Source organism: Manis pentadactyla, chromosome 3 (genome assembly GCF_030020395.1).
Source record: "Manis pentadactyla isolate mManPen7 chromosome 3, mManPen7.hap1, whole genome shotgun sequence".
Taxonomy (NCBI): domain Eukaryota; kingdom Metazoa; phylum Chordata; class Mammalia; order Pholidota; family Manidae; genus Manis; species Manis pentadactyla.
Window position 1 is genome coordinate 220897834 of NC_080021.1, and position 27573 is coordinate 220925406.

At 63.2% G+C, this 27573-nt stretch overlaps 4 protein-coding genes and 1 long non-coding RNA gene across 25 annotated transcripts; 4 read left to right on the plus strand and 1 right to left on the minus strand.

The window, feature by feature from the left end:
• The first annotated feature begins 3 nt into the window (after positions 1–3).
• On the plus strand, positions 4–7465 carry AJM1 (apical junction component 1 homolog). Of its 3 annotated transcripts, none has more exons than XM_057499263.1 (4): positions 4–1069; positions 2518–2798; positions 2884–5860; positions 6363–7465. In XM_057499263.1, the coding sequence occupies exons 3-4, from the start codon at positions 2943–2945 to the stop codon at positions 6427–6429; spliced, it is 2985 nt and encodes a 994-aa protein (XP_057355246.1). In that variant the 5' UTR covers positions 4–1069; positions 2518–2798; positions 2884–2942; the 3' UTR covers positions 6430–7465. The 3 variants fall into 3 exon arrangements, with proteins under 3 accessions (XP_057355246.1, XP_057355247.1, XP_036757484.2); XM_057499264.1 differs by having other exon boundaries at positions 2716–2798; XM_036901589.2 differs by having other exon boundaries at positions 2884–7465.
• A 330-nt stretch (positions 7466–7795) lies between these two features.
• On the plus strand, positions 7796–9295 carry PHPT1 (phosphohistidine phosphatase 1). Of its 2 annotated transcripts, none has more exons than XM_036901604.2 (3): positions 7796–8113; positions 8461–8585; positions 9007–9295. In XM_036901604.2, the coding sequence occupies exons 1-3, from the start codon at positions 7948–7950 to the stop codon at positions 9097–9099; spliced, it is 384 nt and encodes a 127-aa protein (XP_036757499.1). In that variant the 5' UTR covers positions 7796–7947; the 3' UTR covers positions 9100–9295. The 2 variants fall into 2 exon arrangements, with proteins under 2 accessions (XP_036757499.1, XP_036757500.1); XM_036901605.2 differs by having other exon boundaries at positions 7896–8211.
• A 138-nt stretch (positions 9296–9433) lies between these two features.
• MAMDC4 (MAM domain containing 4) lies at positions 9434–19324 on the plus strand. 18 transcript variants are annotated; one of them, XM_057499262.1, is made up of 30 exons: positions 9434–10113; positions 10560–10653; positions 11306–11413; positions 11486–11659; positions 11739–11864; positions 12054–12184; positions 12279–12363; positions 12474–12599; positions 12733–12870; positions 12955–13043; positions 13128–13301; positions 13522–13606; positions 13680–13859; positions 13965–14093; positions 14210–14341; positions 14458–14582; positions 14657–14768; positions 14924–15040; positions 15175–15309; positions 15454–15590; positions 15660–15879; positions 15967–16104; positions 16224–16342; positions 16428–16518; positions 16668–16814; positions 16999–17133; positions 17239–17366; positions 17458–17566; positions 18008–18183; positions 18298–18479. In XM_057499262.1, the coding sequence occupies exons 2-30, from the start codon at positions 10608–10610 to the stop codon at positions 18337–18339; spliced, it is 3654 nt and encodes a 1217-aa protein (XP_057355245.1). In that variant the 5' UTR covers positions 9434–10113; positions 10560–10607; the 3' UTR covers positions 18340–18479. The 18 variants fall into 18 exon arrangements, 17 of the variants coding, with proteins under 17 accessions (XP_057355245.1, XP_036757481.2, XP_036757468.2 ...); XM_036901586.2 differs by lacking the exon at positions 18008–18183 and having other exon boundaries at positions 18298–19324; XM_036901587.2 differs by lacking the exons at positions 9434–10113; positions 10560–10653 and having other exon boundaries at positions 10664–11413.
• Positions 19325–19472: 148 nt separating this feature from the next.
• EDF1 (endothelial differentiation related factor 1) lies at positions 19473–23541 on the minus strand. The gene is made up of 5 exons (XM_057499265.1): positions 23350–23541; positions 21436–21487; positions 20940–21100; positions 20549–20642; positions 19473–19922 (listed from the first exon to the last, which is right to left on the minus strand). The coding sequence occupies exons 1-5, from the start codon at positions 23425–23427 to the stop codon at positions 19861–19863; spliced, it is 447 nt and encodes a 148-aa protein (XP_057355248.1). The 5' UTR covers positions 23428–23541; the 3' UTR covers positions 19473–19860.
• A 35-nt stretch (positions 23542–23576) lies between these two features.
• On the plus strand, positions 23577–26032 carry LOC118920556 (uncharacterized). Its single transcript, XR_008996715.1, has 3 exons — positions 23577–24120; positions 24663–24749; positions 25338–26032. It is a non-coding gene; the product is annotated as an uncharacterized LOC118920556 (long non-coding RNA).
• Positions 26033–27573: the final 1541 nt, after the last annotated feature.

A 27573-nucleotide genomic window follows, 5' to 3' on the forward strand; every position in this document is an offset into this window, starting at 1 on the left:
AGCTCCCTGCTCTCAGGACACTTGCCTGCAGTCCTGTATCTCTTCTCAGGCCCCACCCCACCCACCATCCCACAGTTGCTCTACTAACTGCCCCTCTGGGGCAGGCAGGTTGTGCATGTGGGGCAGAGTGGAGGTGGTGGCCAGCCCTACCCTTCCCCAATTTCTGTGCTCAGACAGCTGTACACTACCTAGAGGCAGTAGTCTTCTTGGCAGGGGCTGGGGGCAGACACCAAGCTGACACTAGGCGCTCCTTTTAGCCTGCAACGCTTGTGGAGCCCACTGATGGGGGGACCAGGCTGACACGAAGGGAATTTGTCCAGAGTTTGGTGTCTAACAAGACACCTAAGGGGGCAGGTCCCATGCTTTGGAGTGAAGAGCACTGTGACCCTGCCTCGGCACCAGGTTTAGGAGGTTGGCCGGGCTGGAGGGGAGATGTCCCCGTGCTGTTGGAGTGGGCCTAGTGCAGACCGGCAGTGGACGTGGTGCAGGGGTGCCTTCACTTGGGAGAGGCCACGCAGATAAACCCCTCTGAACTCAGCCACCTGCGGAGAGCTTGGCACCTCCGGCACTGTAGCGCAGAGGCCAGTGGGGCAGGGGGCACAGCCCATCTGCTCCTGCCTGGGCGTGAATTCCGGAGCTGTCTGCAGCCCTCACCACGGCTTGAAGCCCCTCCAGGGCCCTGCTCCAAAACCCTGCTAGGCGGCCAGCTGACCTCAGGCAGGTGTCCAGGAGTGGGGGCTGGCACGACCAGCAGGTTGCTCCCTGGGCATGGGTCTCCTAGTTGGAGTTCAGGCCTGCCCTCTCGGGATGCCAGAGAGCCCATCACCCAGGACCCAGCATATCCCCAACGTGGAAACAGCGGGCCGCGCGTGTTCCAGGACCACAGTGCGGTCCCTTTAAGTGCAGCCCCACCGGCCGCCGTCGGGGGCAGCACTGAGCGGCCGGGCGGCCTCAGCGCCACTGCCTCGAAGCTTCTGCCGGTGCCGCGGACGCGGCGATGCGGGGACGGCAGATCGGGCACGGGCCTGCGCAGCCCACCGGGCGCGCGCGGCCAGGGAGCAGCGCCCAGGTAAGGGGTCGGAGGCCGCTGTCCCGCACTCCCTGTCGTGGCTGGGGCGCTGTAAGGATGGGGATGGGGGTTCAGCCCCCGGGCGACACAAGCTGGTCCACATTCAAGGGATCATTCCGGGGGTAGGGCTCCGCAGAGGTGAGGGCCGCCTGCAGGGCTCGTTAGGCCTAGGACCCCAGTAGGGACGACCACCCCACATTCCCACGGGGAGGGGCAGCACCTGGTCCAGCTCACCGCTGCGGCGACAAGGCCAGGCTGTCACCTCCCTGGGGCGGAGCCTCATGCCCTGTCATCCAGCCCCCAGTTCCGGCCTGGCTTTGAGCTGATGGAAGGAGGTGGGAGGGGGATGGTCTTGCAAACCAGAGAGAGTTGGGGTGGAATCTAGGCTGCGACCTGACCCAGAAGAGCAGCTCTGCTAGCAGGAAGCCCCTTGCACACCGGGACACAGAGGTCCCAGGCGACCTGACCACAGGTCCTGCTCATTGGGGCCCAGCCCCCCACTTTGCCCAGCTCACCCTGGAGAACACTCCCTCAGACTGGGTGAGGAGGTGGGGGCCTATCAGCACCACCAGAGCCCATCCCCAGCCCGTCCAGGCCCTGGCACCACAGGAGCTGTGGCCCAAGTCTGAATGTGAGCCTGGTGTGGAGGAATACACCCCAGCCCAACCCAAGGCATGGGGGCTGGAGAACCTCAGGTTTCCATGCAGCCTTCCGGAGCTCCACCTGATAGGGAGGACTTACCCGCCCACCTCCCTGCCTCCCCACTGGCGGCCTCCAGCTCTGGGGGTGCTGCTTAGGGGAAGAGGGGCAGCCATGAGCTCGTGGCTCACAGGTCCCCATGGTCCAGCGGCCAAGGCCAGGTTTCCCGGCAGAGGTACACACAGTGCAAAGGGGGGAGGGGAGGCGGCCCTCTGGGCCTCAGTCATGACGATCCCAATGAGTTTGGTGGATTTCAGCCACCCCAAGGTGGGGGGTGGGACCAGGGGGGCAGAGGAGGTTTCTGTTAAGGAAAGGGAACATCAGGGCCCAGAAGTGTCCTCTGGGACCACTGTTTTGATATGGGCCACGGAGTCCATCACCCTAGGGGCCACACTGGATCTAACAAGGCCACTGTTCTGGACGAGAGCCTGGAGCAGCAGGCTGTCCCCAGTGCACTGGCCCTTGCATTGCTGGGGGAAGGGGTCTCATGCACAGCCTGGTCAGCAAGCAGGGTGGGGGCTCAGTGACTCTGCACAGCTAGTTAGGACTCAGGTCCAGGACGCACCCTCATTTTGCACCATCAGACGGCACTGGGCAGGGTGGGCGTTTCAGCCACAGAACTGTTTGTGGAACCAACTTTTATAAAGAAATCTGTAAATAATGCGCCCAAGTGAACACAAGGTCATTCCAACTGTGGGCGGGGAGGGGGATGAGCCTTGTGACCACACCCCCACTCTTCCTACCCCAAGGCTGGCCTGTCCCAGGAGTCAACAATGGAGTCGGGGGAGGCCCAGGAACACTAGCCTGAATGCAGGAGCTCAGGAACCACAGCAATGGCACTGCCTTTCTGGCTGACCCACCCCATTACAGCAGAAAATAGCCCAGAAATAATGGTCTGGGTCGGGGAGACGGGCCTGGGTTCCAGGACAGCTGGGTTCTTCTTACAGGTGCTCTGACGCCGGCATGGAACAAGTGCCTGTGGCCTCAGCCCAGGCCCGCAGCCAGGGCTGCTCCGCCCGCTGCACACCAGGTAAGCCGGGCCAGCGCGGGGGGAGGGGTTATGGGGAACAGGGCCTGGGTGCAGGGGGGCCGCCCTGACTCCCGTCTCCCCCCAGGGCAAAAGCCCCTCAAAGCCGAGTGAGCTGCAGCCGCCAGCCTGGGGACCACTTTTAAGATGACCCGCACAGACCCGCCGGACCTGCTGGTGTCAACCGTGTACCAGGATATCAAGGTGGCGGCCCCGGGGCCCGAGTCGAGGCGCCCACTATGTGAGCGCTCCGTGGCCCGGCCTGCTGCCCCCACGCCTTTCAATAAGCGCCACTGCCGCAGCTTCCATTTCCTGGAGGCGCTGGACGGGGCGGCCATGGAGGCGCACCCGCAGCTGCCGCCCCCGGAACCCGCCGTGCCGCGCGCCAGGCCCCGCGACGGCGAGCCCCGGCGCCGAGCCCGCTCCAAGAGCGCCCCCCGCGCGCCCCCGGGCCTGGTGCCCGCGCCCGCCTCGTCGCCGGTGCTGCCGCGCCGAGGCAGGGAGGCCCAGCGGGCAGCGCGGGCAGAGGCATCACCGCGCAGAGAGCCCACATACCCCGCGCTGCGCGCGCTCGCCAATGAGCTACACCCCATCAAACTGCAGCCGCAGCGGAGCGGCCCCGGACGCATCGCGCCGCTATGCGCCGCCTCCGGCCGCTGTGCGCCGCCTGAGACGCCTGCTGGGCCCGCTCCCCACGTCCGCTGCCGCCTGGACATCAAGCCTGACGACGCGGTGCTGCAGCACGCCGCCAGAGGCTCAAGGCCCTGCGGGCCCGCCGAGACTGCGTCCTGGGCCCGCGCGGCCCCGCAACTCCACGGCCTCACGGTGCCCGGGCCTCGCCACGTGGCACTGTCGCGCACCCCTACCCCCAGTGACTCCTACTGCATGGATCCCCGGGTGCTGTACTGCGACGGGCCCCTCACAGGGCCGCGGGACTACCCGGAGCGCCGCAGCCTGCCTTTCACCACTCCACCAGGCCCCACGCAATTCTTCTACACCGAGGAGCCCGAGGGCCACCCCGGCGGTTTTACAACCAGCCCTAGGCCTCCCTTCGACAGCCACTACGCCAGGCCCTTCCTGTCTGAGGGGCTCCCGGGGCCCAGCCCAAGGCGCGCGGGCGGCTTCTATGCTGGGGAAGTGCGCACCTTCCCGGTCCAGGAGCCGCCCTCCCGTTTCTACCTGGGGGAGGCCCCCCGAGCCTACGGGCCGCCCTGCGGCCCCCGCTATGCCCCCCAGGGGCCCCGGGCCCACCCCGCTGCCCACTGCTTTTACACAGAGGATTTCGGCCGGTACCATGATCGCGACGCCCTGGCGCGGACTTACCCCCACCCACGCGGCAGCCCGGCCTGGGGAGACTGGGCCCCGCGGCCTTACCGCACCCTGCAGGTGGCGCCTCCGCCAGACCCCCGCCAGTTGCTTGCTTCGTGGCACGGCGGCACCGCCACCAGCCCGCCCCGACTGGCCACCGACAGCCGCCATTACTCACGCTCCTGGGACAACATCCTGGCGCCTGGGCCGCGCCGGGAAGACCCCCTGGGCCGCGGCCGCAGCTACGAGAACCTGCTGGGTAGAGAGCCTCGGGAGCCTCGGGGTGCATCCCCCGAAGGAAGGCGCCCTCCTGTCGTTGTAAACCTGTCCACCTCGCCCAGGCGCTACGCGGCGCTGTCGCTGTCTGAGACGTCGCTTTCCGAGAAGGGCCGCGCAGGCGAGGGCCCCGGCCGCAACTGGTACGTCACGCCCGAGATCACCATTACCGACAACGACCTGCGCGCGGCCGAGCGCACGACCTCTAGGGCCTGGGAGCTGCCCGGGGGCCGCCCGAGGCCGCCTCCCCCAGCCGTCCCCGACGGCCCCGTCGCCGGCCGCCAGCGCAGCCTTGAGCAGCTGGACGAGCTCATCACAGACCTGGTCATCGACTCCCGGCCCCCGGCCGGCCAAGTTCCCGAGCCCGGGGCCGAAGGCCTGGGCCGCCAGCTGCGCCGCATGCTGGACTCAAGGCCCGCAGGCCCCGGGGCGCCCGCGTTAGCGCCCCGCTCGCCGCCCGCGTCCGCCGGCAGTGCAGAAGAGCCTGCGATCCCCGGGCAGGCGGCCGACGCGTCCCCGGAACCCAGCGCCGACGAGGACGACCTGATGACTTGCTCCAACGCGCGCTGCCGGCGCACGGAGACCATGTTCAACGCCTGCCTCTACTTTAAGTCTTGCCACAGCTGCTACACCTACTACTGCTCGCGCCTGTGCCGCCGAGAGGACTGGGACGCACACAAGGCGCGCTGCGTGTACGGCCGCGTGGGCAGCGTGTGCCGCCACGTGCTGCAGTTCTGCCGTGATAGCGACCCGGTGCACCGCGCCTTCTCGCGCATCGCGCGCGTCGGGTTCCTGTCACGCGGCCGCGGCGTGCTCTTCCTGGGCTTCCCAAGCCCCGGCTCCGCGGACAACTTCCTGCGCTTCGGCCTTGAGGGGCTGCTGCTGTCGCCCACCTACCTGTCGCTGCGAGAGCTGGCCACTCACGCGGCACCCCTGGGCAGCTACGCTCGCGAGCTGGCGGCTGCGGGGCGCCTCTATGAGCCGAACGAGTGCTTCTTGCTGAGCGTATCGGTGGCCGTAGGCCCCAGTGCCGCGCCCCCCGGCGCCCCCACCCGGCCCGCGCCGCGCAGCGCCGGGCCCACGGTGCGCAAGTTCGCCAAGGTGGCACTAGCGGCCGGTAGTCCCGCGCGACCGCCCCCGGCGCGGGGCTGCGAGCCCGACATGGAGACGTTAATTCTGACGCCACCGCCAGGCACCGCGGGCCTGGACCAGGATGGCGAGGCGGGACGGCGCGCGCGCGAGGTGGCCTTCATCCACATTCAGCGTGAGCTGCGGCTGCGCGGCGTCTTCCTGCGCCACGAGTTCCCGCGCGTCTATGAGCAGCTCTGCGAGTTCGTCGAGGCCAACCGGCGTTTCACGCCCACCACTATCTACCCCACCGACCGGCGCACCGGCCGCCCCTTCATGTGCATGATCATGGCAGCCTCCGAGCCGCGCGCGCTCGACTGGGTGGCCAGTGCCAATCTGCTGGACGACATCATGTAAGCCGCGGGACACACCCGTGCCCCACCCAGTCCACCTAGGGCCCACCCTCAAGCCTCGCCTGCCCACTCAGGCCCCGCCCAGTCTACTCAGGGCCGCCCGCCCCCGTGCCCCGCCCAGGACCCCTCCCAGCCCACTCTGACTGCCCTGTCCATTCAGGCCCCGCCCCGCCCACCCAGGGTTGCCCCCAGTTCTCCTAAGCCCCGCCTCCAATTCGCCTGTCCCTATTCTCAGCAAGTTCTGCCCCAGGTACCGCCCCATTGCGGCCCCCACAAGCTCCGCCTTTCCCTCCGCCCCATCCACAACCCCTCAATCGGTCCCGCCCTGCTTCTCCTCCCGAAAATCGCCCTCGCGCCTCCGCAGAGGCCGGTCCTCAGCCGCTTGGTGCTCCCCGCTGGGAGGTGGGGTGGGCCTGAGGACCGCCCGGGCCTGCCTTCACGTGGAGGGGTCACTAATGCAGACTCCACCGCACAGATTCGCTTTCCGTTCCTTGTCGTCCAGGGCCGCCCAGAAACCTCCCCAACCTTGGTTCACCGTGATTCAGGAGCCCAGATCCATCACATCCTAGTCCCATCCCTTTAAACACGCCCCCCACCCGCTTCCTGTGGTCTGGGGTGCGTCCTGCTCAGAGGAGTTCATCTCTGGAGGACACTCTTGTTGGCCTCTGTGTCTGTGTCTTGACCACGTCCTGTCCTACGCAGTGCCCTTCTGCAGGCCCTGCAGGAGGGCGCGGGTTAAGCAGAGTGGAGGGGTGCTCGGCGGTTTTCACCTAAGGCGCGAGGCACTCAGCTAGAGGGAAGGTGGCCTGGGTCAGGGAAGCACAGGGTGTGGTTGAGGGCGCTGGCTAGGCGCCGGCCCAGAGCCGAGACCTGGCTGGGCGTCAGCCGGGCTGTGTGCCCACGCCCGACAGGATGACTCTGGACAGGCTCCAGGGCAGAGCAACGGTCAAACGGCAGCGCCGGCCCTCACCTCGCAGGGGGTAGGAAGCAGGCGAAGAGGATGGATAAGCAGGAGGGGCGGCAGAGGCCGTCCGGGAGGGGCCTTTCCAGTTGAGAGTGGGATCCGGCTCTGGAGCGAGGTAGTTGGCCAGGGCGGGGCGGGGTGGGGGGGAGTCACCCGGAGCCAGTGCTGTGGGCTGGAGCGGCGAGGCTGGCGGCCGTCGGCCTCCGCTCTCCACCCTCCACCGGGGTGCACCGCAGTCCTGGCCCTCGCTCCACCGAGGGTGAGCGATCAGAAGAGGAGGCAAGGCCAGACCTCGAAAGGGCCCTCCTGGAGCTCCCAGCCCCCATCGGGGCGAGAGGGGGCAGCCCGTGGATTAAATTATGAACGTTCTCCGCCTCCGTTCCCGGCTCTCGCCCGAGACCGTGCACCCCACTCACCTCCCCCATTCCTCCCCTCCCCGCGCCCCATCCACGCCTGCGCGTTCGCACCGGCCAAGCGCCCCGCTAGCTCCACCTGCCTTCGCTGCCTCCAAGTCGGCTGCCGTCCCGCGGCCCCTGGGCCTCCGCCTTGGGGCCCACGCCTGACATCCAGCCACCCGGGAACAACCAGAATTATTTCCAGAGGGCGAGCGCTTTCGAACCAAGTAAAACAACTCGAATGTAGCTACTGCTGTCTCATTATAAGGAGAGTGGAAACGGGAAGGAAGAATGTCAGACCAGGCTGGAGGTGCCGGGGGAGGCCCTCCGACCAGGCTGGGGGCGAACGGGGGTCGGGGGGCCACCCGACCAGACTGAGGGTGCGAGGGAAGACCCTCGGAGGGGGCTGGGGAGAACGGGGTGGGCGGAAGCCTTCAGACCAGGCTCTGGGTGTCGGGGGCAACGCCCCGACCGGGTGTGGGGCAGAGTCAGAGCCGGCACACGGACCGCCCCCACCCCCAAAGGGGCCTGCCACCCGCGCCGCCGCCACTCCGCCTTCTCGACCGTAAAAAAAGTTCTCCGTGGGCTGTATTTATTCACTACCCACTCCACGTTCCCCTTTAAGTGCGCCTGGCGTGGTCGCAGAGCTCCAAGGAGATGGGTTGCAATTGGCTAGCCTGTGTATCCGGTCGGCGGAACGATTGGCTGAGGCTGTGGGCCGGGGCAGCATGCTCCCGAGGGATTGGTCACGGGGTCCCAGAACCCGCCTCCCGCACGGAGGACGCAGCGCGGGGTCGCCGGTGGGAAAGGCGGGCGGGCGAGCTCCAGGAACATGGCGGCGGGCGACCTCGCCCAGATCCCTGAGGTGGACATCGACTCCGACGGCGTCTTCAAGTATGTGCTGATTCGAGTCCACGCGGCGCCACCCTCCGGAGCCCCGGCCGGGGAGAGCAAGGAGGTCGTGCGCGGTTACAAGTGGGCAGAATACCACGGTGAGGGCGGGGCCACCTGCATCCGGGGGCGGGGCGTAGTGGGAAGTAGTCCTGCCCCGGTCGCGTCGTGGGCCGACCGTGGAAGAGTTGGGGTTCTGGAGGTCAAGGGACGAACATGGCCCGACCCTGCCCGAGGCCCAGCGCCCTTGCCTCCCATTCCGGGGAAGCAGCTGCGTGGACCTGGGGCTTCAGGGTCCCCGCCCCGTGCCTCCTTGGCCACCCCGCTCTGAGCCGCCCTTCCCGCCCCAGCGGACATCTATGACAAGGTGTCCAGCGAGATGCAGAAGAAGGGCTTGGACTGTGAGTGCCTGGGCGGCGGGCGCATCTCCCACCAGAGCCGGGACAAGAAGATCCACGTGTACGGCTACTCCATGGTGAGCCCGCAGCCGTGCTTCCCTGTTCCCCGCGCAGCGTGGGGCAGGAAGCACCGGGCAGGAGGGGGGAGTCGCCGACTGCCCTTCAGCCGGTGGGCCGCCTTCTGTGCTCCAAGAGGCCTGCTGTTCTGTTGCTCTGGCCCAGCCCTCAGAGGCAGTACTGGGGGGACGCTCAGGGACCCCTCCCTCGTCCTTTTCCAAGCCACCAGTAGGCACACGGGTGCTCACCCGGCCTATCTTGTCACCTACAAGAGCCCAGGCCCTACCTTAGGGTCTGCTCGTCTTGGCAGCCACCTTTCCCTGGTGTAGTAGGGGGTGAAGGTGTGTGGCTCCACCTGACGGCCTCCCCAGTGGTTCCTGGGTGCTGCCGACCGGACCGGCAGTGCCAAGACCGGTTGCAGAAGCTGCCTTCTCTCTTCAGGGCTATGGTCGTGCCCAGCACAACATCTCCACTGAGAAGATCAAAGCCAGGTACCCTGACTACGAGGTCACCTGGGCTGATGATGGCTACTGAGACCTACTCAGACCTGCTGCCTCCAGCAGCCAGCTCGGAACTCTGCCTTCCAGGCTCCTTCTGAGGGGCTGGGCTGCACCCCCTGGCACTGTGCCCCCTGGCCAGGCCTCAGAGATGGACGCCAGCCCAGCCCCTATGCCCCAGTGTACCTCACCCACAGGAATTAAAAGCATTGTCACCCCAAAGAGTTCCCTGGTACTGTGTGTCTTGGCCTCTGTTCCAAGTCATCCCTCTGGACCCTTAGCTGGATGAGTGGATGGCAGGTTGCTGGACGTGGCCCTGGGGGCAGCAGGCCCCTCAGCCAGCTGTGCCTCTGGGGGCCCCAGGGAGTGGCAGTGCACACTCAGCCCTCTGGGGAGTGATAAGGGGGCCCCTGGGCTGCTGCCCCCATTTATGGCTGGATTGCTCTTCCACGTGGCTGCTGTGCCCAAGGACGTGTGGGAGGAGGCTGAGGAGCCCTTGCGCAAGGGGTTAGTGCCTGGTACCGCTGGGTCAGCTGAGCCGGGGTGCCCATCCGAGTGTGCAGGGCAGGCAGAGCGCCCATATCCACCATCCCAACCAACCTCAGTGTCCCTAGTGGCCTGCCAGCTGAGGTCACTCGTGAAGAGGCCCAAGGCCCCTGCCCGCAGCCACGGACTCCTGTTCAAAGTGGACAGGCAGGACTTCAGACTTGGAGCTGAGAGCCTCTCTGCCAGGACCCTCCTCCCAGTTCAGGGAGGGCAGGGCCAGGCACAGCAGAGGCCCAGCCAGCCCTGTACCTTACTGGCCCCTCGCCGTGCTGCGATGCAGGGTGGGTGCCTTGTCTGAGCTCCCTGGGGCCTCATGGCAGCGTCTCCACCATGACCTATAGATGAGGATACGAGCTGGGGGGAAAGTTTCCAGGGCCAGCAGTGGTACGTCATGCAGCAGGGCCTGGCTCTAAGCCCTCCGCGGAGAGGCCTGTGCCACAAGAACCTGCCTGGCCCGCACTGCTCTGAACAGTGTCAAGCAAGTGAGCAGCATCTAAGCAAGTAGGTGAGCAGAAACCCACAGGCTGCGGCAGGGAGGGGGCTATGTTCCTGGTTGTAGAGCAGCCAGGGATTGCACACCGGGCTCCTGCCTGCAGCCTGGGGCCAGGCTGAGTCAACCCCACAGCAGGGTAGGGGCTGGGGCCCCAGCAGAAGGGCTGTGCCCTGTGCCCCATGAACTGCCTCCACGGGGGCCTCCACCAGGCAGGGCCGGGGGTGGGGTGGGTACGACTGCAGGGGCCTGACCTTTGTTCTGACGGAGTCCGGCAGGTGGGACCCTCCCGGGCCAGGGGCCCCTCTCCTGAACGCCTTTACTGGCAGATGTTTGTCCTCGTCAGCATGGGGAGGGGCCAGCCAGGGGCCACAGGTACAGAAGGGGCCCAGCTCCTCTCTCCAGTTAGCAGAGCCAGCCTGTGGGACCACAGACTGGTAACTGGACCAAGTCCCCACCAGGCTGCCCAGCACACACTGCCCCTCACCTCGCCCCCACTGGCTTGACCAATGCGTCTGTGTGGCCACCTCCTGCCTGTTGGGGTTCTGCTCCTGGGTGAGTCATCAGGTCTGGCTTCTGAAGCAGGGCCAGCTGGGAAGGAGGGGGTGCAAGGCCCAGGACAGCCAGCCACAGGGGCATCCAGGGCAAACCCTTGGGGTCCTGGGGATTACCCTGCCGTGAAGGGGCAGGGTTCTGCTTGCCTGGCCCCAATCTCCGCCACCCAGGCCCCAAAGCGAGAGGGCCTGGAGGCCCATCCTGGTCTGCTGCTCTTGGACTAGATGGAACTGAGGGAACCTGGGCCACTAATTAATTCCTTTGGCAGAGGGGCACCCTCCTGGCAGGCTCTTTGGTGCCTTTTTGGGCACCTGTACCTCCTTAGCCAGGGGGTGTCTCACATTGGGAGCCCTTGATGGCATGCATGCCCACATCTCCTCATCCTGACATGCAGCCATCCTCTCTGGGATCAGATGTGCTCTGCTTGGCCCTAACAATGAACCCCTGGGTGGCAGTCCTCTGTGGGTCCCAGGCCCCCAGCTATGGCCCAGCCCCCTCCCTGCACAATCTCCTGACCAGGCTCCAAAGCAGGGTGACCAACACCTGAGGCTTCTCCAGGTCTGAGGAGTTTCTGGGATATGGGATTGTCCCAGGCAAGCCAAGATGAGGGGTCACCCTGCCCCAGGCCACCTGGTTGTCTCTCTGCTGGCAGCAGGGCCCCCAGGCTGGGCCTGGGTCCCCAACCACTGCAGGCCTCCCATTGAGGCTGTGTGCAACTTCGTGTGTGACTGTCAGGACTGCTCCGACGAGGCCCAGTGTGGTGAGTGGGCCGGCTGGGAGGGGGGCCAGGCCAGCTCTCTGCAGGTGGTTCACCTGGCCACCTGCTCCCCAGGTTACCACGGGGCCCTGCCTGCCCCAGACACCCCCTTCACCTGCGACTTCGAGCAGGACTCCTGCGGTTGGAGGGACATCAGCACCTCAGGCTACAGCTGGCTCCGAGGCCGGGCAGGGGCTGAACGGGAGGGTCCCGGGCCACACTCGGATCACACGCTAGGCACTGATCTGGGTGAGACCTGGGTGGGGCTCCGTGCCACCCCCAACCCTCTTAGCTTCCTGCCCATCTCCTGACTTCTCGGTCCGGCCAGGTTGGTATATGGCTGTTGGCACCCACCGTGGGAAGGAGGTGGCCACTGCAGCCCTGCGCTCCCCTGTCCTGCGCGAGGCAGCCCCCACCTGCCAGCTGAGGCTCTGGCACTACACAGCCTCTGGAGGTGCATGCCCAGGACCCTGTGCCCCAGGCAGGGTGGGGGGTGCCCTGAGGGGAGGGACTGGGGAAGCAAGGGGGCTACAGCAGAGGCTGGGAGGCACCCCAAAGGAGGGGCTGGGGTCCCAGGGCAGCTCACAGCCAGCAGGCTGTGGGAGGCAGCAGGGGCTTGAGCTGCTCCAGGCTCCCAAAGCAGATGCAGCTGAGCTGCGGCTGGAGCTGACCCACGGTGCCGAGACGCTGACCCTGTGGCAGAGCTCAGGGCCCTGGGGCCCAGGCTGGCAGGAGCTGGTGGTGGCCACTGGCCGGATCCAGGGTGACTTCCGGGTGAGTGGGGTGGGGGGCGGGGGCGGTCCGGGTGGTGGGGGCAGCCGGGAGGTCTGAGCCCTAACCTAGGTCCTAAGGACCCTACTTTCTTCAGATTACCTTCTTTGCCACCCGAAATGCCACGCACAGGGGCGCTGTGGCCTTGGACGACGTGGTCTTCTGGGGCTGTGGGCTGCCCAGTAAGGCCCCCATCCCATGGGCCCACACGGGGGCAGTGGGTTAGCATTACCCTTTCCCCCAGCACACCCGCCCTGGGGTCCTGGAGGCCATGGCTAACCCTCCCCACCAGCCCCCCAGGCCCACTGTGCCCTGGGGCACCACCACTGCCGGAACGGGGCCTGCGTGGAGCCCCACCAGCTCTGTGACGGCGAGGACAACTGCGGGGACAGCTCCGATGAGAGCCCCCCCGCCTGCAGTGAGTGGGCAGGGCTGCGAGGCCACCGAGGGGGCACGGAGGGGTGGTGGCCTGCCTGGCACCCTCAGGATGGAGGGCGACCAGGGCTGGCAGCGGGCCCGGCTCTGTGGCCTGAGCCCACTGCCCACCCTAGGCCACCACATGGCCACCGACTTTGAGACAGGACTGGGCCCGTGGAGCCATTCAGAGGGCTGGGCCCGGAACCGCAGCACCGGAGGCCCTGGGTGCCCCACCTGGCCACGGCGTGATCACAGCCGGAACAGTGCACGGGGTGAGGCCCGCCGGGGACCCCTGGCCGCCTCCCCGGACACAGTGCTGGGCCTGCCACCTCGGACCACACCTGCTCTCTCCCCAGGCTCCTTCCTCGTCTCTGTGGCTGAGCCCAGCGCCCCAGCCATCCTCTCCAGCCCTGAGTTCCAAGCCTCGGGCTCCCAAAACTGCTCGGTGAGGCAGGTGGGGGATACAGGGCTGCCCATCCAGACTGCCCAGCCCCAGGGGTCTCCCCTGACCGTTCTCTGTCCCTTCCAGCTCACCTTCTACCACTACCTGCACGGGTCTGAGGATGGCTGCCTCCAGCTGTTCCTGCAGACGCATGGCCCCAGAGCCCCCCAGGTCCCCATCCTGCTGCGCAGGCGCCACGGGGAGCTGGGGGCCGCCTGGGTCCGAGACCGGGTTGACATCCGGAGTGAGCACCCCTTCCAGGTGAGGCCAGTGGTAAGGGGAGAGACAGGGAGATCTGGGGCCGCTCAGAGAGCTGGGCAGGGGCCACAGCCCCTCCTGAAGGGCTGGGGTTATGGCGGGCAGGGGTGTCCAGTGATCCGTGAAGTATGAGCTGTGGGTTGACAGGGAGAGGGTTCAAGGAAGCAGACCTGGGGATAGCAGTGGGGTGCTGGGGCACCTCCTGAGCCCCTGGTGCCCTCAGATCCTCCTGGCTGGGCAGACGGGCCCAGGGGGTGTCGTGGGCCTGGACGACCTCATCCTGTCAGACCACTGCAAGCCAGTGCCCGGTGAGCCTGCTGAGCCCCCTCCCTCCCAGAGAAGCCCAGCCCCTGCCAGCCTGACCCTCTTCTGCGCCCACAGAGGTGTCCAGCCCAGCTCCCGGGCTCTTGGCCCCAGCGCCTGGGCCTCAGCCTCCTGGTCCACAGCCCCAGGACTTCTGTGAGCCAGGACATCTCTCCTGCGGGGACCTGTGTGTCCCCCCAGAGCAGCTGTGTGACTTCCAGCAGCAGTGTGGGGGGGGTGAGGACGAGCAGGAGTGCGGTAAGGGGCAGACAGAGGCAGGGGGGGCCCCCTTCCTCCAGGCTCTCCCCACCGCAGGGGCCAGGCAGCGGCTCCGGGGCCATTCAGTTCCAGCCACTGTTGCAGGCACCACAGACTTTGAGTCCCCCGAGGCTGGGGGCTGGGAGGACGCCAGCGTGGGGCAGCTGCAGTGGGGGCGTCTCCCAGCCCAGGAAGGCAGGGGCCTTGGCACAGACGCCCGTGGAGCTGTTACTGGTGAGGCACCCAGGAGACTGCCAGGGACGGCATCCCTAGAGGGCCCTGCCCCGGCTCTCCTCACTAGGGAGGGTCTCTGGTAGAAATCAGCGCTGAGTAGCCCTGCTGTGTCCCAGGGCACTTCCTGTCCCTGCAGAGGGCCTGGGGGCAGCTGACCGCGGAGGCCCGGGTCCTCACACCTGCCCTGGGCCCCTCCGGCCCCCACTGCAAACTCCACATGGCTTACTATTTTCACAGTCACTCCCAAGGTACCGCCATCCCCCACCCCAGCCCTTTGCCCAGCCCTGGGGCTGAGAGGTCCCTCAGCTGGCCCTGACGGGGGAAGGCGGGTGGGCAGGCCAACCTACGGGGACCCTTCGGCCAGGCTTCCTGGCATTGGTCGTGGTGGAGGACAGCAGCCGTGAGCTGGTGTGGCAGGCCGGGGGCAGCAGCAGTGGGGGATGGAAGGTGCACACCGTCCTACTTGGAGCACGCTGCCGGCCTTTCCGGGTAAGGAGGGCGGCCTGGGGGAACAGGCGCCGAGCCAGCCCTGACCTAACAGCCCGCTTTGTGTCCCCATGAAGCTTGAGTTTGTCGGCCTGGTGGACTTGGACAGGCCTGGCCAGCAAGGCGCTGGGGTGGACGACGTGACCCTGAGGGACTGCAGCCCCATGGCGTCCACCAAGGAAGATGCAGGTCCTTCCCACCTGCTTACAGACCCCACCCAGGGCCTCCCACCCAGACCCGAGGAACCCCTGGAAGCCCCCATTCCTGGAAACAAGTCTCCCCTACCCTCTCAACACTGGGGAGGGGCAGGGGCAGGGTGTGCTGACCCCACCATGGCCCCCCAGAGGTCTCCTGTAACTTTGAGAGGGACACATGTGGCTGGCACACCGGCCACCTCACAGATGTCCACTGGCACCGGGCCAAGAGCCGTGGCCCAGGGTACGACCACACCACCGGCCAAGGTAGGACATGGCCCAGACCAGGGGACCTCAGGGGGCCTAGACCCAGAGGCTACAGACCCGGAGGCAGTCTCCCCGGCGCTGAGCCCCTCCTGCAGCCTGGTGCCCTGCCGCTCAGCCCGTGTCCTCCCCCGCAGGCTACTTCATGCTGCTGGACCCGACGGACCCCCCAGCCAGGGGCCCTGGCGCCCACCTGCTCACCCAGCCCCAGACACCAGCAGCCCCTCAGGAGTGTCTGACCTTCTGGTACCACCTCTGTGGGCCCCAGATCGGTGAGTACCCCTGGAGCTGGGCAGGGCCTTGGTGGAGGCCCTTGGGGGCCCCGCGTTCTGTCTCAGCCCCTCAGGGGCCCTGGAGAGAATGGGAAGCCATCAGGAGCTGGGGTTTGGTGACCTCCAATGCCACCTTCTCTCCAGGGACACTGCGCCTGGTGATGAGACAGGAAGGAGAGGCAGAGAAGCATCTGTGGTCACGGTCTGGCACCCAGGGCAACCACTGGCACCAGGCCTGGGCCACCCTCCACCACCAGCTGGGCTCTGGCGCCAAGTACCAAGTGAGCCCGGCTCCCAGGTGGGGAGGGGCATGGCAAGGCCCCCAGCCCACTGACACCCTCTGTCCCCAGCTGCTCTTCGAGGGCCTCCGCAACGGCTACCACGGCAGCATGGCGCTGGACGACCTGGCTGTGCGGCCCGGACCCTGCTGGGCCCCCGACCACTGCTCATTTGAGGACTCGGCCTGTGGCTTTTCCAGCGGGACCCAGGGCCTCTGGAGGCGCCAGGCCAATGCCACAGGCCACACCGCCTGGGGTCCCCACACTGACCACACCACAGAGACGGCCCAGGGTGTGGGGCCGGGGCGGCAGGGCCAGGGCAGCAGGCTGGGGGGGGGGGGCAGGGCCGGGGCCAGAGGCTAACCCTGACACCCCTCAGGGCACTACATGGTGGTGGACACAAGCCCACAGGCCCTGCCCTGTGGCCACGTGGCCTCCCTGACCTCAGAGAAGCACAGGCCCCTGGCCCAGCCTGCCTGCCTGACCTTCTGGTACCACCTGAGTGTCCACAGTCCAGGTGAGGGGCTGTGGGAGGAAGAGCTGCAGGGTCCCCCCGGCCCCTGTGCCTGGGAGCCCCCACGGGGCCTGAGGAGGCACTCTCCCCCCAACTCCTGCTGACCCAGAGCGGCGTGGCAGGTACGCTGCGGGTCCACGTGGAGGAGGCTGCCAGGCAGCAGGTGCTCAGCATCACAGCCCACGGAGGGTTTGCGTGGCGCCTGGGCAACGTGGATGTGCAGGCTGAGCAGGCTTGGAGGGTGAGCACCGGGAGCGGCCCCCCTCACTGGCAAGGGCTGCCCAGACCGGGCATGAGGCTACTCTGCCCATGCCTGTCCCGCTCAGGTGGTGTTTGAGGCCGTGGCCGCTGGCATGGAGCACTCCTACATTGCGCTGGACGACCTGCTCCTCCAGGACGGGCCCTGCCCTCGGCCAGGTGGGAGCCCCTGGCCTGGGCCTGGCCCCTGCTGTGGCCCATGGGTGCAATGCACTCTGTGCCAACCCCAGACAGCCGGCCGGGCCCACTGCCCCGAGCAGCAGTGGGCCAGGCGTGCAGCAGCACCACTTACCCCAGGCCCATTGCAGCTTCCTGTGACTTTGAGGCTGGCCTGTGTGGCTGGCGCCCGCTGCCCTGGCCCAGGCCGGGCGGGTACAGCTGGGACTGGAGCAGTGGGGCCACACCCTCCCGCTATTCCCAGCCTCCTGTGGACCACACCCTGGGCACAGAGGCAGGTGTGTCTGAGTAGGGGAAGGGGCCCAAGCCACACACACCTGGGGCACACCCCGCACCCCAGCCTGGGCCGACGAGCCCGGCCCATCCAGGCTCCCATCTGGGTCAGAGGCCACCGGTCGGGGTCGTTGGGGCAGGCTCCCCCCAGTCAGCTTGACACCCCACCCCACCCTCTCTCATTTCCAGGTCACTTTGCTCTCTTTGAAACGGGCGTGCTGGGCCCAGGGGGCCGGGTGGCCTGGCTGCGCAGCCAGCCTCTGCCTGCCACTGAGGCGTCCTGCCTCCACTTCTGGTACCACATGGGCTTCCCTGAGCACTTCTGTGAGTTGGGCCGGGCTGGTGGCACCCGGGTGGTGGGGGAACCAGGGGCCCAGGAGCTCCCCTGCACTGGGTCAGGGGTCTGACCCACCCCGGCCCTGCCCTCAGACAAGGGCGAGCTGAGGGTGCTCCTGGGCAGTGCCAGAGGCCAGCTGGTCGTGTGGGGTGTGGGCGGGCACCTACGGCACCAGTGGCTGGAAGGCCAGGTGGAGGTGGCCAGCGCTGAGGAGTTTCAGGTGAGGCTGACCACCCAGGGCCAGGGGACCTCAGGGGGTGTGGGGGCCCCTTCCTGCTCGAGTCCACACAGCCTCTTTTCCCCCTGGTCAGATTGTGTTTGAAGCCACTCTGGGCGGCCAGCCAGCCCTGGGGCCCATTGCCCTGGACGACGTTGAGTATCTGGCTGGGCAGCATTGCCAGCTGCCTGCACCCGGCCAGGGTAAGCCCTGCCCAGGCAGCAGGCCCTGCTCTGGCTTGTGGCCCACGTGGCTGCCACTGGCCCTGCCCAGAGGCCAGGAGAGCTAGCAAGGCTGGGCCTGCACCATCGGGCCCCCTGCAGCCCCCTCCCTGGCCTCTGCCTTCTGCATTCCCACCCCAAGGGCCCGGAGTGGAGCCGTTCTGGCGGCTCCCTCCTTGTGAGAAAGGGGTGTCTAGCCTGGGACAGTACCTCCCAGGCCTGCAGACAGCAGCCGACTGCCTGCCAGGTCCCCAGCCTTGGCCTTGTGCTGGGAGACCAGCACCTTCTGTAGACAGGGTGACACCCAGCCCACTGGGGCCACGGGGACAGGCTGTCTTGGGCATCCTCCTGGGCCCTACATGTGGGACTGACCGAGAGGGGGGGCTGGGGCAGTCCTGAGGTCACATGCCCCCTGGCCCACAGGGGACAAGGCAGTGCCCACATCAGTGCCAGCTGCGGTTGGCGGTGCCCTCCTCCTCCTCGTCCTCCTGGTGCTGCTTGGACTCGGAGGGTGGCGCTGGCTGCAGAAGCAGGGCTGCCCCTCCCAGGGCGAGATGGCAGCCGTGGCCTCCGGCTTTGACAACATTCTCTTCCACGCGGTACAAGCCCCGGGTGGGGACGGGCAGGCAGGAGCCGCTGTGCCAGCCGTACCTGTCCAGGGCCGTCCTCCCGCGGCTGCCCGTTGCCCAGCAGTCACGGAGCTCCTCTCCTAGGATCGCGTCACTCTGCCGGCATCCATCACCAACGACCAGTAGACACCCCAGGGGATCCTGGCTCTCACACAGCTCCCCCAGCCCCTCAGCCCCAGCCCAACACTGCCCCTCCCCTGGACACACAGAGGCCCCAGCGCCCACCTGCACAGACTGCCACACCACGTGCCCGGGACGGTCCTCACCCATCAATAAACACGCCGGCCATAAGGGCCGGCCCCCTGCTGCCTGAGGCCTGTGTCCGGCACTGCCACCAGCTGGGAGGCAGCCGTGGAACCCCCAGACTGCTTCGCCTGGGGATGTGCTTGGGGGCAGCTCCCACAGCTCAGTGACTCCAGCGACAGGAAAGAGGCAGGTGTAACAGCCAGGGTGAGGGGCGCCAGGAGGCAGACTCCTACAACCCCGGGAGCCACGGCCATGGCCCAGGCTCGGCAGGCACCCCAACATCCGGGCCCTGTGCAGCGCCCGCCTGGCAGGTGGCTCTGCACACCTTTTAGGACCGGGTGCAAGTGACAGGCTGAGGAGGAACACCTTGGGGCCTGTGGTGGCAGGGAGCTGGGCTGCTGGGGCTGCCTACCGCCCACTGCCCACAGCAAAGGTTCCAGTGCCCCCAGAAGGACGTCTTGAAACAGAGGTCACTTGGTGCCATGATGCCCCTGAGCAGGTCACCAGAGGGCAAAGCTGAGGTTTCTGGTTTCACAGGGTCTGAGAGAGAAGGTGACACCCCTGGGGTGTGGCCCCCGGTGCCCCACATACCATCCTCATCTAATGAAAGGGAGTCAAGTCTTTCTAACCCAAAAATGGTCCCAGGCTCCAATCTTCCATGCAGGAAATGTGGGTGCCCCTCCACAAGGCTTGGAAGGCCCCACTGGGCTTGGCTCTCCAGGCAGAGTGACAGACCAAACTAGACACAGCTGCACAGCCGGATGCCCCCTCCGGCCCACAGGAGGCTCCACCTCGCCGCCCAGCCCACTGGGCTCTGGGAGCTCAACACCAAGGGCGGGGGCGCCAAGAGGCTGACCAATGCCACACAGCGTCCCGGCAGACAGGGACCGGGAACCAACCGTGCAGAGTGTGGCCTTCACGGCCCCCCCGGGGGCCCCACGGCAGGCCAGACGGAGGCCCACTAAAGGCAGGCACATCACACCAGACAGCAAAAGCACACGGCACTCGCGGGAAGGGCCACAAATGTTTATTAGCTTCTCTAAAAGCGTAACTAGGGGGCGCACCTTCTCTTCCCGGCCGGGCCCCCCACCCACAGCCCCGCCAAGCAAGGCAGCCCCACTCAGTGTTCCCCTGGGAGCCACACTGAGACTACGCAAACATGGGGGAGAGGAGGGTAGCACTGTGCACCCCAATCTGGGGGACAAGAGTCAGGAAAAAAATACCAGGAGAAGCAAACACTTTGCAAGGTTTTGTTTGACAGCAGATGTGGGCAGGGGGTTCCCAGGCAGTGCTACTGCCCTGTGCTCCGCTTGGCCAAGTGGAGGGGCCACACTGGCACTGGTGGTCAAGGGCAACCAGCCAGGCAGGAGCAGCCGGAGCGCAGATTTCGAGGCTTTGTGTTCATTTCGCCCTTGGCCCCTTCTCGATCGGCTTCCCAATGTCCTTCCCCCGCAGCTTGAGACCTGAAAGAGCCGTTGGCCCGACCACTGCAGCTCCCCTCTGGGACCCCACGGGACAGGGCAGCACCATGGCAGCCCTACCACCAGCCCCAAGGGGGCAGCAGGGGCCCGGCCTGCCCCTGGAGCCCCGGCCCCCTCTACCATGGGAAGTGGAGAGGGGACGAGCCCCACCCCATCCTTGCCTGGACTCTCAGCACACCCCACCAGGTCCCTTGTCTTATTTCCTACTTTCCAGTCTTCCAGGAAAGGGCAGACATCCCTCCCCAGAACTAGGACTTGAATGTTCTGGGGCTCCATACGCTGGGCTGTGTGGGAGCAGAAGGGGATGTGGCCATCACCAGGGGATGCCAGGGCCTGATCAGGTAGCCACAGGGCTCTGCCCACAGGCTCAGAGGAAGGGCTGGCAGACAGTGAAGCAGGCAAAGGGAGAGTTTAAAGACAGACAATGCTGGGTTTAAAACCCACTCTCATTACACAAACCCTCTACAACCAAATGTCCTGAGCCCTTGAGGGCATTTTCTTAAGGCTCCAAGAATTCTGAGGCCTCGGGCCTTCCTGCACCCCTGCAGGTCCTGCACCTGGTCAGGCGGCAGCAGCCAAGACCCAAGGAAGGACAGAAGGACACTCACCAATGGCTCTCTCAATTTTGCCCAGAACCTGGTTATTAGGAATGGCCCGTCCGCTCTCGTAGTCCGCGATGACCTGTGGCTTTTCGTTGATTTTCTAAAGAGATGTATTTTCAACACATCAGCTCAATGAGAAAATGGTGCAAAATTAGCCCAAATGAAGGGGAACCGCCTTCCAGACAGTGTGTGGACCCAGGGCCCTCGGTCTCGGAGACACTGGGGTCACACACATTTAAGAGAAGTGATGGCTGGCCTGCCATGGCCTCCCTTCCCAGGGGCCTTCGGGGTGCCAGGGGGGCAGAGAGAGCCGGCTAAACCGCACCGCAAAGCTCTCTGAGTCCTGGTCTCCGTCCTGCCAGCCACGGCCTGGGCGCAGAGGACCCGTCCCACTCACCGTCGCCAGGTCCTTCTGGGTCAGCCCCTTGCTCTGCCGGCCCTGCTGGATGACTTTGCCCACCTCCAGGGTCACCCGGTCATGGTGCAGCTCCTCAGTCTCCCGGTCCAGCTTGGCCGTGTTCTTGGTGATAGAATGCTGTTTGTTCTGACCGGCAGCCCCTGGAGCGGCGTGACGCAAGAGAAGAGAAGAGGGTTTACAGCAAACTGAAGGAAAGTCCTTTCGGAATGCGAACCAAGCACCCCAAGTTCAGGAAACTTTACACACCTAAGAGTACGGGCCAGGACTTTCTCCCAGCCATGGGAGGTGGGCAGAGCAACCCCTCCTGACCTATGCCAACCACAGCCACTCCAGGAGGATCCCAAACATCTCCCAGCTCGGCAGCAGCTTCAGTTGCTGGCAGCCACCTTCCTGACACCCTGGGGCCCACACACATGTCCGCAGAGGTGAACTCCAAAGAATACCCTCGTCCTGCAAGTGGAAACTGAGCACCTACATTTCTTGGAAGTCTCCACATCTTCTCCCCGTCTCTGAGCCGCTAAGATGGCCTAGAAAATTAGGAAACATTTTTTGGTCACAGTCGGCTTTGGCAGGCTCTGGCAAACACCAGGTTAGGCTGCTGCCCGCCAGTCGGCACATGTTGGCGCGCCCAGTGCTGTGCGCACCCAGGTAGGCTGCTCGGAGCTTGGCCTGGAAGCACTGTGCTGCCTGCCTGGCACACCACTGGTCCTTCTTTAAAGACAGACAATGCTGGGTTTAAAACCCACTCTCATTACACAAACCCTCTACAACCAAATGTCCAGGCAACTCCCAGTGAACTGCTACTAAGAAAACGTGCCATTCCAAAAAGGCTAATGGAGCCCTTTAAAAATCCTTATTTGAGGTAAGTTTACTTCCCTCCTAGACTCTCCTGTAAGTGTGGAAGGAGCATCAAGTGCTGCCCAGGTCTGGCTTTTCTCACTGAACCTGGCTCCCAAGTAGGAGATGGTGCGTCGCCCAGGGCCTGTAGCCCCGTCCACAAGCGTCACCAAGGACAGACGCCCTCTGACCCAGGCACCTAAGTCTACGTAAGTATTTCTAACAATGCCAATGCTTCAGAGAAGTAGCCGTGGGGCATTAAAAAATGTTTTCTAGACCTGTTCACGTGACTCCTAACTTGGGGCTGTTAAGTTTCCTTGGGGAAAAAAAAGAGTGAATTTGATTTTGACCTTGTAACGGCAGTCAACAAATGCTGGTCCCCAGGGCACAGCTAGTCCTGGCATAGACCCGCACCGTGCACTGAAGGCTGTCTGAGGGTAGCTACCATGCCGGGGTGCTGACCAAACCACCCCCCCTCCACATGGGACTCCCCAGATGAACCTGGATGGACCAGCCAGGCTGAGAGCCTTCTGCCCCATGCATCTCTCAGAGCACTGGGTCCGTGCAAGATGGGAAGCAGGTGGGGAACATGAACCTCCACTCTGGGTCTCTGGGCCACCTCAGCCAGGGGATGGGGACGCCCTACAGTCTGCAGTGTACCTCAGTGGGCTCTACAGGTGGCATCAGACTGGCCAGGCCCCAGCAGAACCAGGCAGGAACAGGTGGGAGGGGAAGACCCTGTGCCACTTCCCCATCTGTACCCCAGCCTCCCAGCCCTGTTCCGTCTTCCCCACCAACCTCAACCTGCTCCCTGATCTACCTCATCACCACTGTCCCTGACCATGTATCCACAGTGTCCCTGTCCCCACCTGGAGGGCTAGGGTCTCGGGACCTTCCTGGGCCTCATCTCCAAGCCTGGATCACTGGTTGCAAAACAGCCCGCACTCACTCTGCCACCCCCATCCCAGCGCGGACTCTGTGCCCTTGGCTATACCCCAAGTCTTCCGCCTCCGGTTCCACCTCAGTCCTGCCCTATCCCCATCCCACCCCCGCCCCCTGCCCCCGACTCTCCTCCGGCCCTGCCTTCTCCCCATCCCAGTTCCTATCCTCCTTTTCCCTGACCCTTGCCCACTCCACCCGCCGTGGACTCGTCCATCACCCCCCACCCCACATCCACCCCAGGCTGTTCCTACCTGGCCATCTTAGTATGATCCCCTCGCCCTGTTTCCACCCCAGGCCCCTCGCCGGTCCCCCGCCGCTGCCCGCTGCCCGTCCCAGGTCGCTGCCCCCACCTGTCCGCCACCCTGGAACTCCATCCCCCTTCCCCACCCCTCATCTCCTGTCTCGTGGCCCTTGGCCCCGCGCTGACTCTCCAGCCTCAGTCCCCCGGACCTGGCCCCACCGCCCTGATCTCCCGGGCCCAGTGCCCCATTCCCCATCCCTCCCCCCGCCCCCGCCCCCGCCCCGGCCGCTCCCCGCCCCCGGCCCCCGCCCAGCGTCCGGCTCCCCGCCCGCCCGGCCGCCCCGGGGTGGCGAGGCCGCGGCGCCGCACCTGCTTGGACTTGGCCTGGGCAGCTGTGGGGCCCTTCTTGCGCAGAATTGTCACCGTGTCCCAGTCGCTCTCGGCCATGGCGGCGAGCGCGTCTGGCGATCCGCCTGGCAGCTCCGCAGCAGCTGCTGGAGACCCAGCGACGCGACGTCCCCCCGTCGCTCGGCCGCTTCCGGCGCCGGCCACGGCCCCGCCCCTGCCTCCCATTGGTCGGCAGCCCAGAGGCGGGCACTTCCTGCTGCTCTGCACCAATCCGCGTCCGGCTGGTCTGAGGAATCCCCGGGGCCGCGCGCGACGTGAGGGTGGAGGACGTCTGGGCTGGGCCGCGCGGGGGCCGGGGAGGTGGCGGCGGGCGGGACATCGGGGACCCCGGCCGCGGGGCCTCGCGGAGCGAAAAGGGCCTCAGAACGGGTGGCCGGGTGGGTGCTGGGGGGGTAACGCGGGTAGGGGTGCCGTGCGCAAAGGGGAGAAGCGGGGACAGGACGACGGGCACAGGTAGGAGGAGTGAGGGACACTGCGCCACAGGAGAAGGGCTCCTCTCGGGGGAAAGGGAGAGGCTGCGGGGAGGCGAGGGGAGGAGGGAAGGCGGGTGCGCAGGAGCCCTGAGCCCGGCGAGTTTGCACTCCTGCGCCGCTTCTGGGCTCCCCCAGCTGCCTCGGAGGTCGCACCTGCGGGACGGGACGAGCCGTCAGCCCGGCCACGTGTGTGGGGGTGTGTGTGGATGTGAGTGACCGAAGCAAATGCCGCCTCAGCGGTTTTGTGTAGTTGAACGTGGTTTGTGTTTCATACCTTTATTTTGCCACGATGCATGCAACCCCCCAAGTTTTATTTTTCTGGAGTTGTACTCAAGTGATGTTGGGAGCAGGGGCCAGGAGCATGTACAGTTTGGGGGAGAGCTCTTAAGGAAAGAGATGTGAAATTGTAAAAACAAAATTAGTTCTGAAAGTAACATGTTTTGCATGTTAAAAATATACGATTTTACAATAATTGTTATATTTTACAGTTATTTGTGGTAATTTTGTATGAGAAAAGTCAATTATAAATTTTAAGAAACTGATTGCAATTAATAAATGCATCTCTTTAGTGCTTTTCCTTATATTTTTGGCTGTGTTCTCTGAGTGCCGTATTATGACTTTGAGGGATTGTTTTATGGGAGGAACAGAAAGACAGTTAAGATACTTGTCTAGAGTGTTGATAAGATTTGTATCTGAACGTTAGTGTAGACATCGGTTTGGGTGACCCTTGGGGCTTTACGTAGCTGTGCTCACCATCTGTAGCATTCCTATATTCATTCCTTTAATGCTCTACAAACACAGAAATTCTGATGAATGCAATCCCCAGCCAAAAAGAAAAATGGTGCACAGTGTGTCAGATCGAATGTGCTGCATTGTGGAAGGCACATGGTAAGGAGACATCTCACTCTGGGAGCTGGGTAGGACCAACTCCGACTTCGTTTATGCAGACTCACTCCTGGGTTCTCACCCCAAGTCTTGTTTCTCCTTCATCCCCGCAAACTCCCAGGGCTGGGCGCTGTGCAGGCAGGTTGTTGGCACCCATAGACGATATACTCACCACAGGACAGTCCAGTGAGACTGAACAGCACAGAATTGTACCATGAACCACAATTAAATGCATCCCAACTCAAGGTTCCCTTAGTGGGGTCCCAAAAATGCGTGTGTCTAAGTGTGGAGGAGCAGCCTAGAAAGAGGCAGGAGGCGTAACCAATTGCCAGAGAAGATATATCAGCTCCATAGAGTTAGGTCTGCTTTGCTCAGGCCTGGAGAGGGCCGTCTAGACCGAGATGTCCCAGCTGGCCCTTGGCTAGGAGTCCAGGTCTCATGCCTCAAAGACTTACTCTGTGGCACGTGCTACTGTTAGGGCACTTAACATAGATGTCTGTGGCCTCCCCCCTCACCCACTCTTTCCCTCTGGGGTCACCTGTGCACACTCCCTCCTGGCTTTGGGTACTTCTTATTTGCTTGGGGGTAAAGCTGCAGCAGGTGTCACAGAGAATCAACATTGGGAGGCCTGGCGAGCAGTTCATCTGTCTCCAGAGAGCCACACTACTGTCGGACCCTGGGACTGCAATGGTCAAGGTAAGCATTCTGCCAGCGTACCTGCTTATCTTCATATACGGAGAAGAGAATTCCAACACCCAGCTATTTCTATATTTCTGAAATAAAGATATCAATTTGAATGTATCCCTGATAAAAAATTAGCGTTAAAAGTTACCAACTAAAAGCTATCTAGTAAAATCTGGTAAATGGGAGCCTGCACACCTCATGAAGGACGGGTTACTCACACATGCAAGAACTGTTCCTGATCAGTGACAGCCGGACTCTGAGGTGGTCCCTTGATCTTCCCTCCTAGTAATCCAGCCTTTGTGTAATCCCATCCCCCCTCTAAAAAACTTTTTTACTGTGGTAAAATATACTCAACGTAAAAATAACCATTTTAACCGTTGTTAAATGAACAGTGCAGTGATATTAATGCAGTGCATTTATAATGTGAAGCCATCTCCATCTCCATCTCTCTCCACTTTACAGAACTGAAATTCTGTCCCCCTTAAACAATAGCTCCCCGTTTCCCTCCACCACCAGCCTTTGACATCTACCATTTTACCTTCTGTCTTTATGACTTTAACTATTCTAAGACCATCATGTAAGTGGAATCATACAGTTTTTGTCCTCTGGTGACTGGCTGATTTCACTCAGAAAAACATGCTCCCAGTTTACCCATGTTCTGCATGTCAGAACTTCCTTCCTTTGTGAGGCTGAATAACATTCCCCCTCGTGCACATGCCGTGTTTTGTTTATCCACCGGACACTTGGGTCACTTTCATATTTAGCTGATGTGAATAGTGCTGCCATGACATTGGGTGCACACATATACCTGTTTTAAGACCCTGCTTTCAGTCCTTTGGGCATATACCCAAGAAATGGGGTTTCTGGATCATATGGTAATTCAATTTTTAAGTTTTTGAGGAATCACCATACTTGCTTTTTGTTTGTTTGTTTTGGTATCATTAATATACAATTACATGAGCAACATAGTGGTTACTAGATTCCCCCCATTATCAGGTCCCCACCACATACCCCATTACAGTCACTGTCCATCAGCATAGTAAGATGCTATAGAATCACTACTTGTCTTCTCTGTGCTATACTGCCTTCCCAGTGCCCCCCAATACATTATGTGTGCTAATCATAATACCCCTTTTACCCCTTATCCTCCCTTCCCACCCATCCTCCCCAGTCCCTTTCCCTTTGGTAACTATTAATCCATTCTTGGGTTCTGTGAGTCTGCTGCTGTTTTGTTCCTTCAGTTTTTGCTTTGTTCTTACGCTCCACAGATGAGTGAAATCATTTGATACTTGTCTTTCTCCACCTGGCTTATTTAACTGAGCATAATACCCTCCAGCTCCATCCATATTGTTGCAAATGGTAGGATTTGTTTTCTTATGGCTGAATAATATTCCATTGTGTATATGTACCACATCTTCTTTATCCATTCATCTACTGATGGACACTTAGGTTGCTTCCATTTCTTGGCTATTGTAAATAGTGCAGCGATAAACATAGGGGTGCATCTGTCTTTTTCGAACCTGGCTGCTGCATTCTTAGGGTAAATTCCTAGGAGTGGAATTCCCGGGTCAAATGATATTTCTATTTTTAGTTTTTTGAGGAACCTCCATACTGCTTTCCACAATGGTTGAACTCACATTCCCACCAGCAGTGTAGGAGGGTTCCCCTTTCTCCACATCCTCGCCAACATTTGTTGTTGTCTGTCTTCTGGATGGTGGTGGCCATCCTTACTGGTGTGAGGTGATATCTCATTGTGGTTTTAATTTGCATTTCTCGGATGATTAGCGATGTAGAGCATCTTTTCATGTGCCTGCTGGCCATCTGAATTTTTTCTTTGGAGAATTGTCTGTTCAGATCCTCCACCCATTTTTTAATAGGGTTATTTGCATTTTGGTTGTTGAGGCTTGTGAGTTCGTTATATATTTTGGATGTTAACCCCTTGTTGGATATATCGTTTACAAATATATTCTCCCATACTGTAGGATGCTTTTTTGTTCTGCTGATGGTGTCCTTTGCTGTACAGAAGCTTTTTAGCTTGATGTAGTCTCATGTGTTCATATTTGCTTTTGTTTCCCTTGCCCAAGGAGATGCGTTCAGGAAAAAGTTGACTCATGTTTATATTCAGGAGATTTTTGCCTATGTT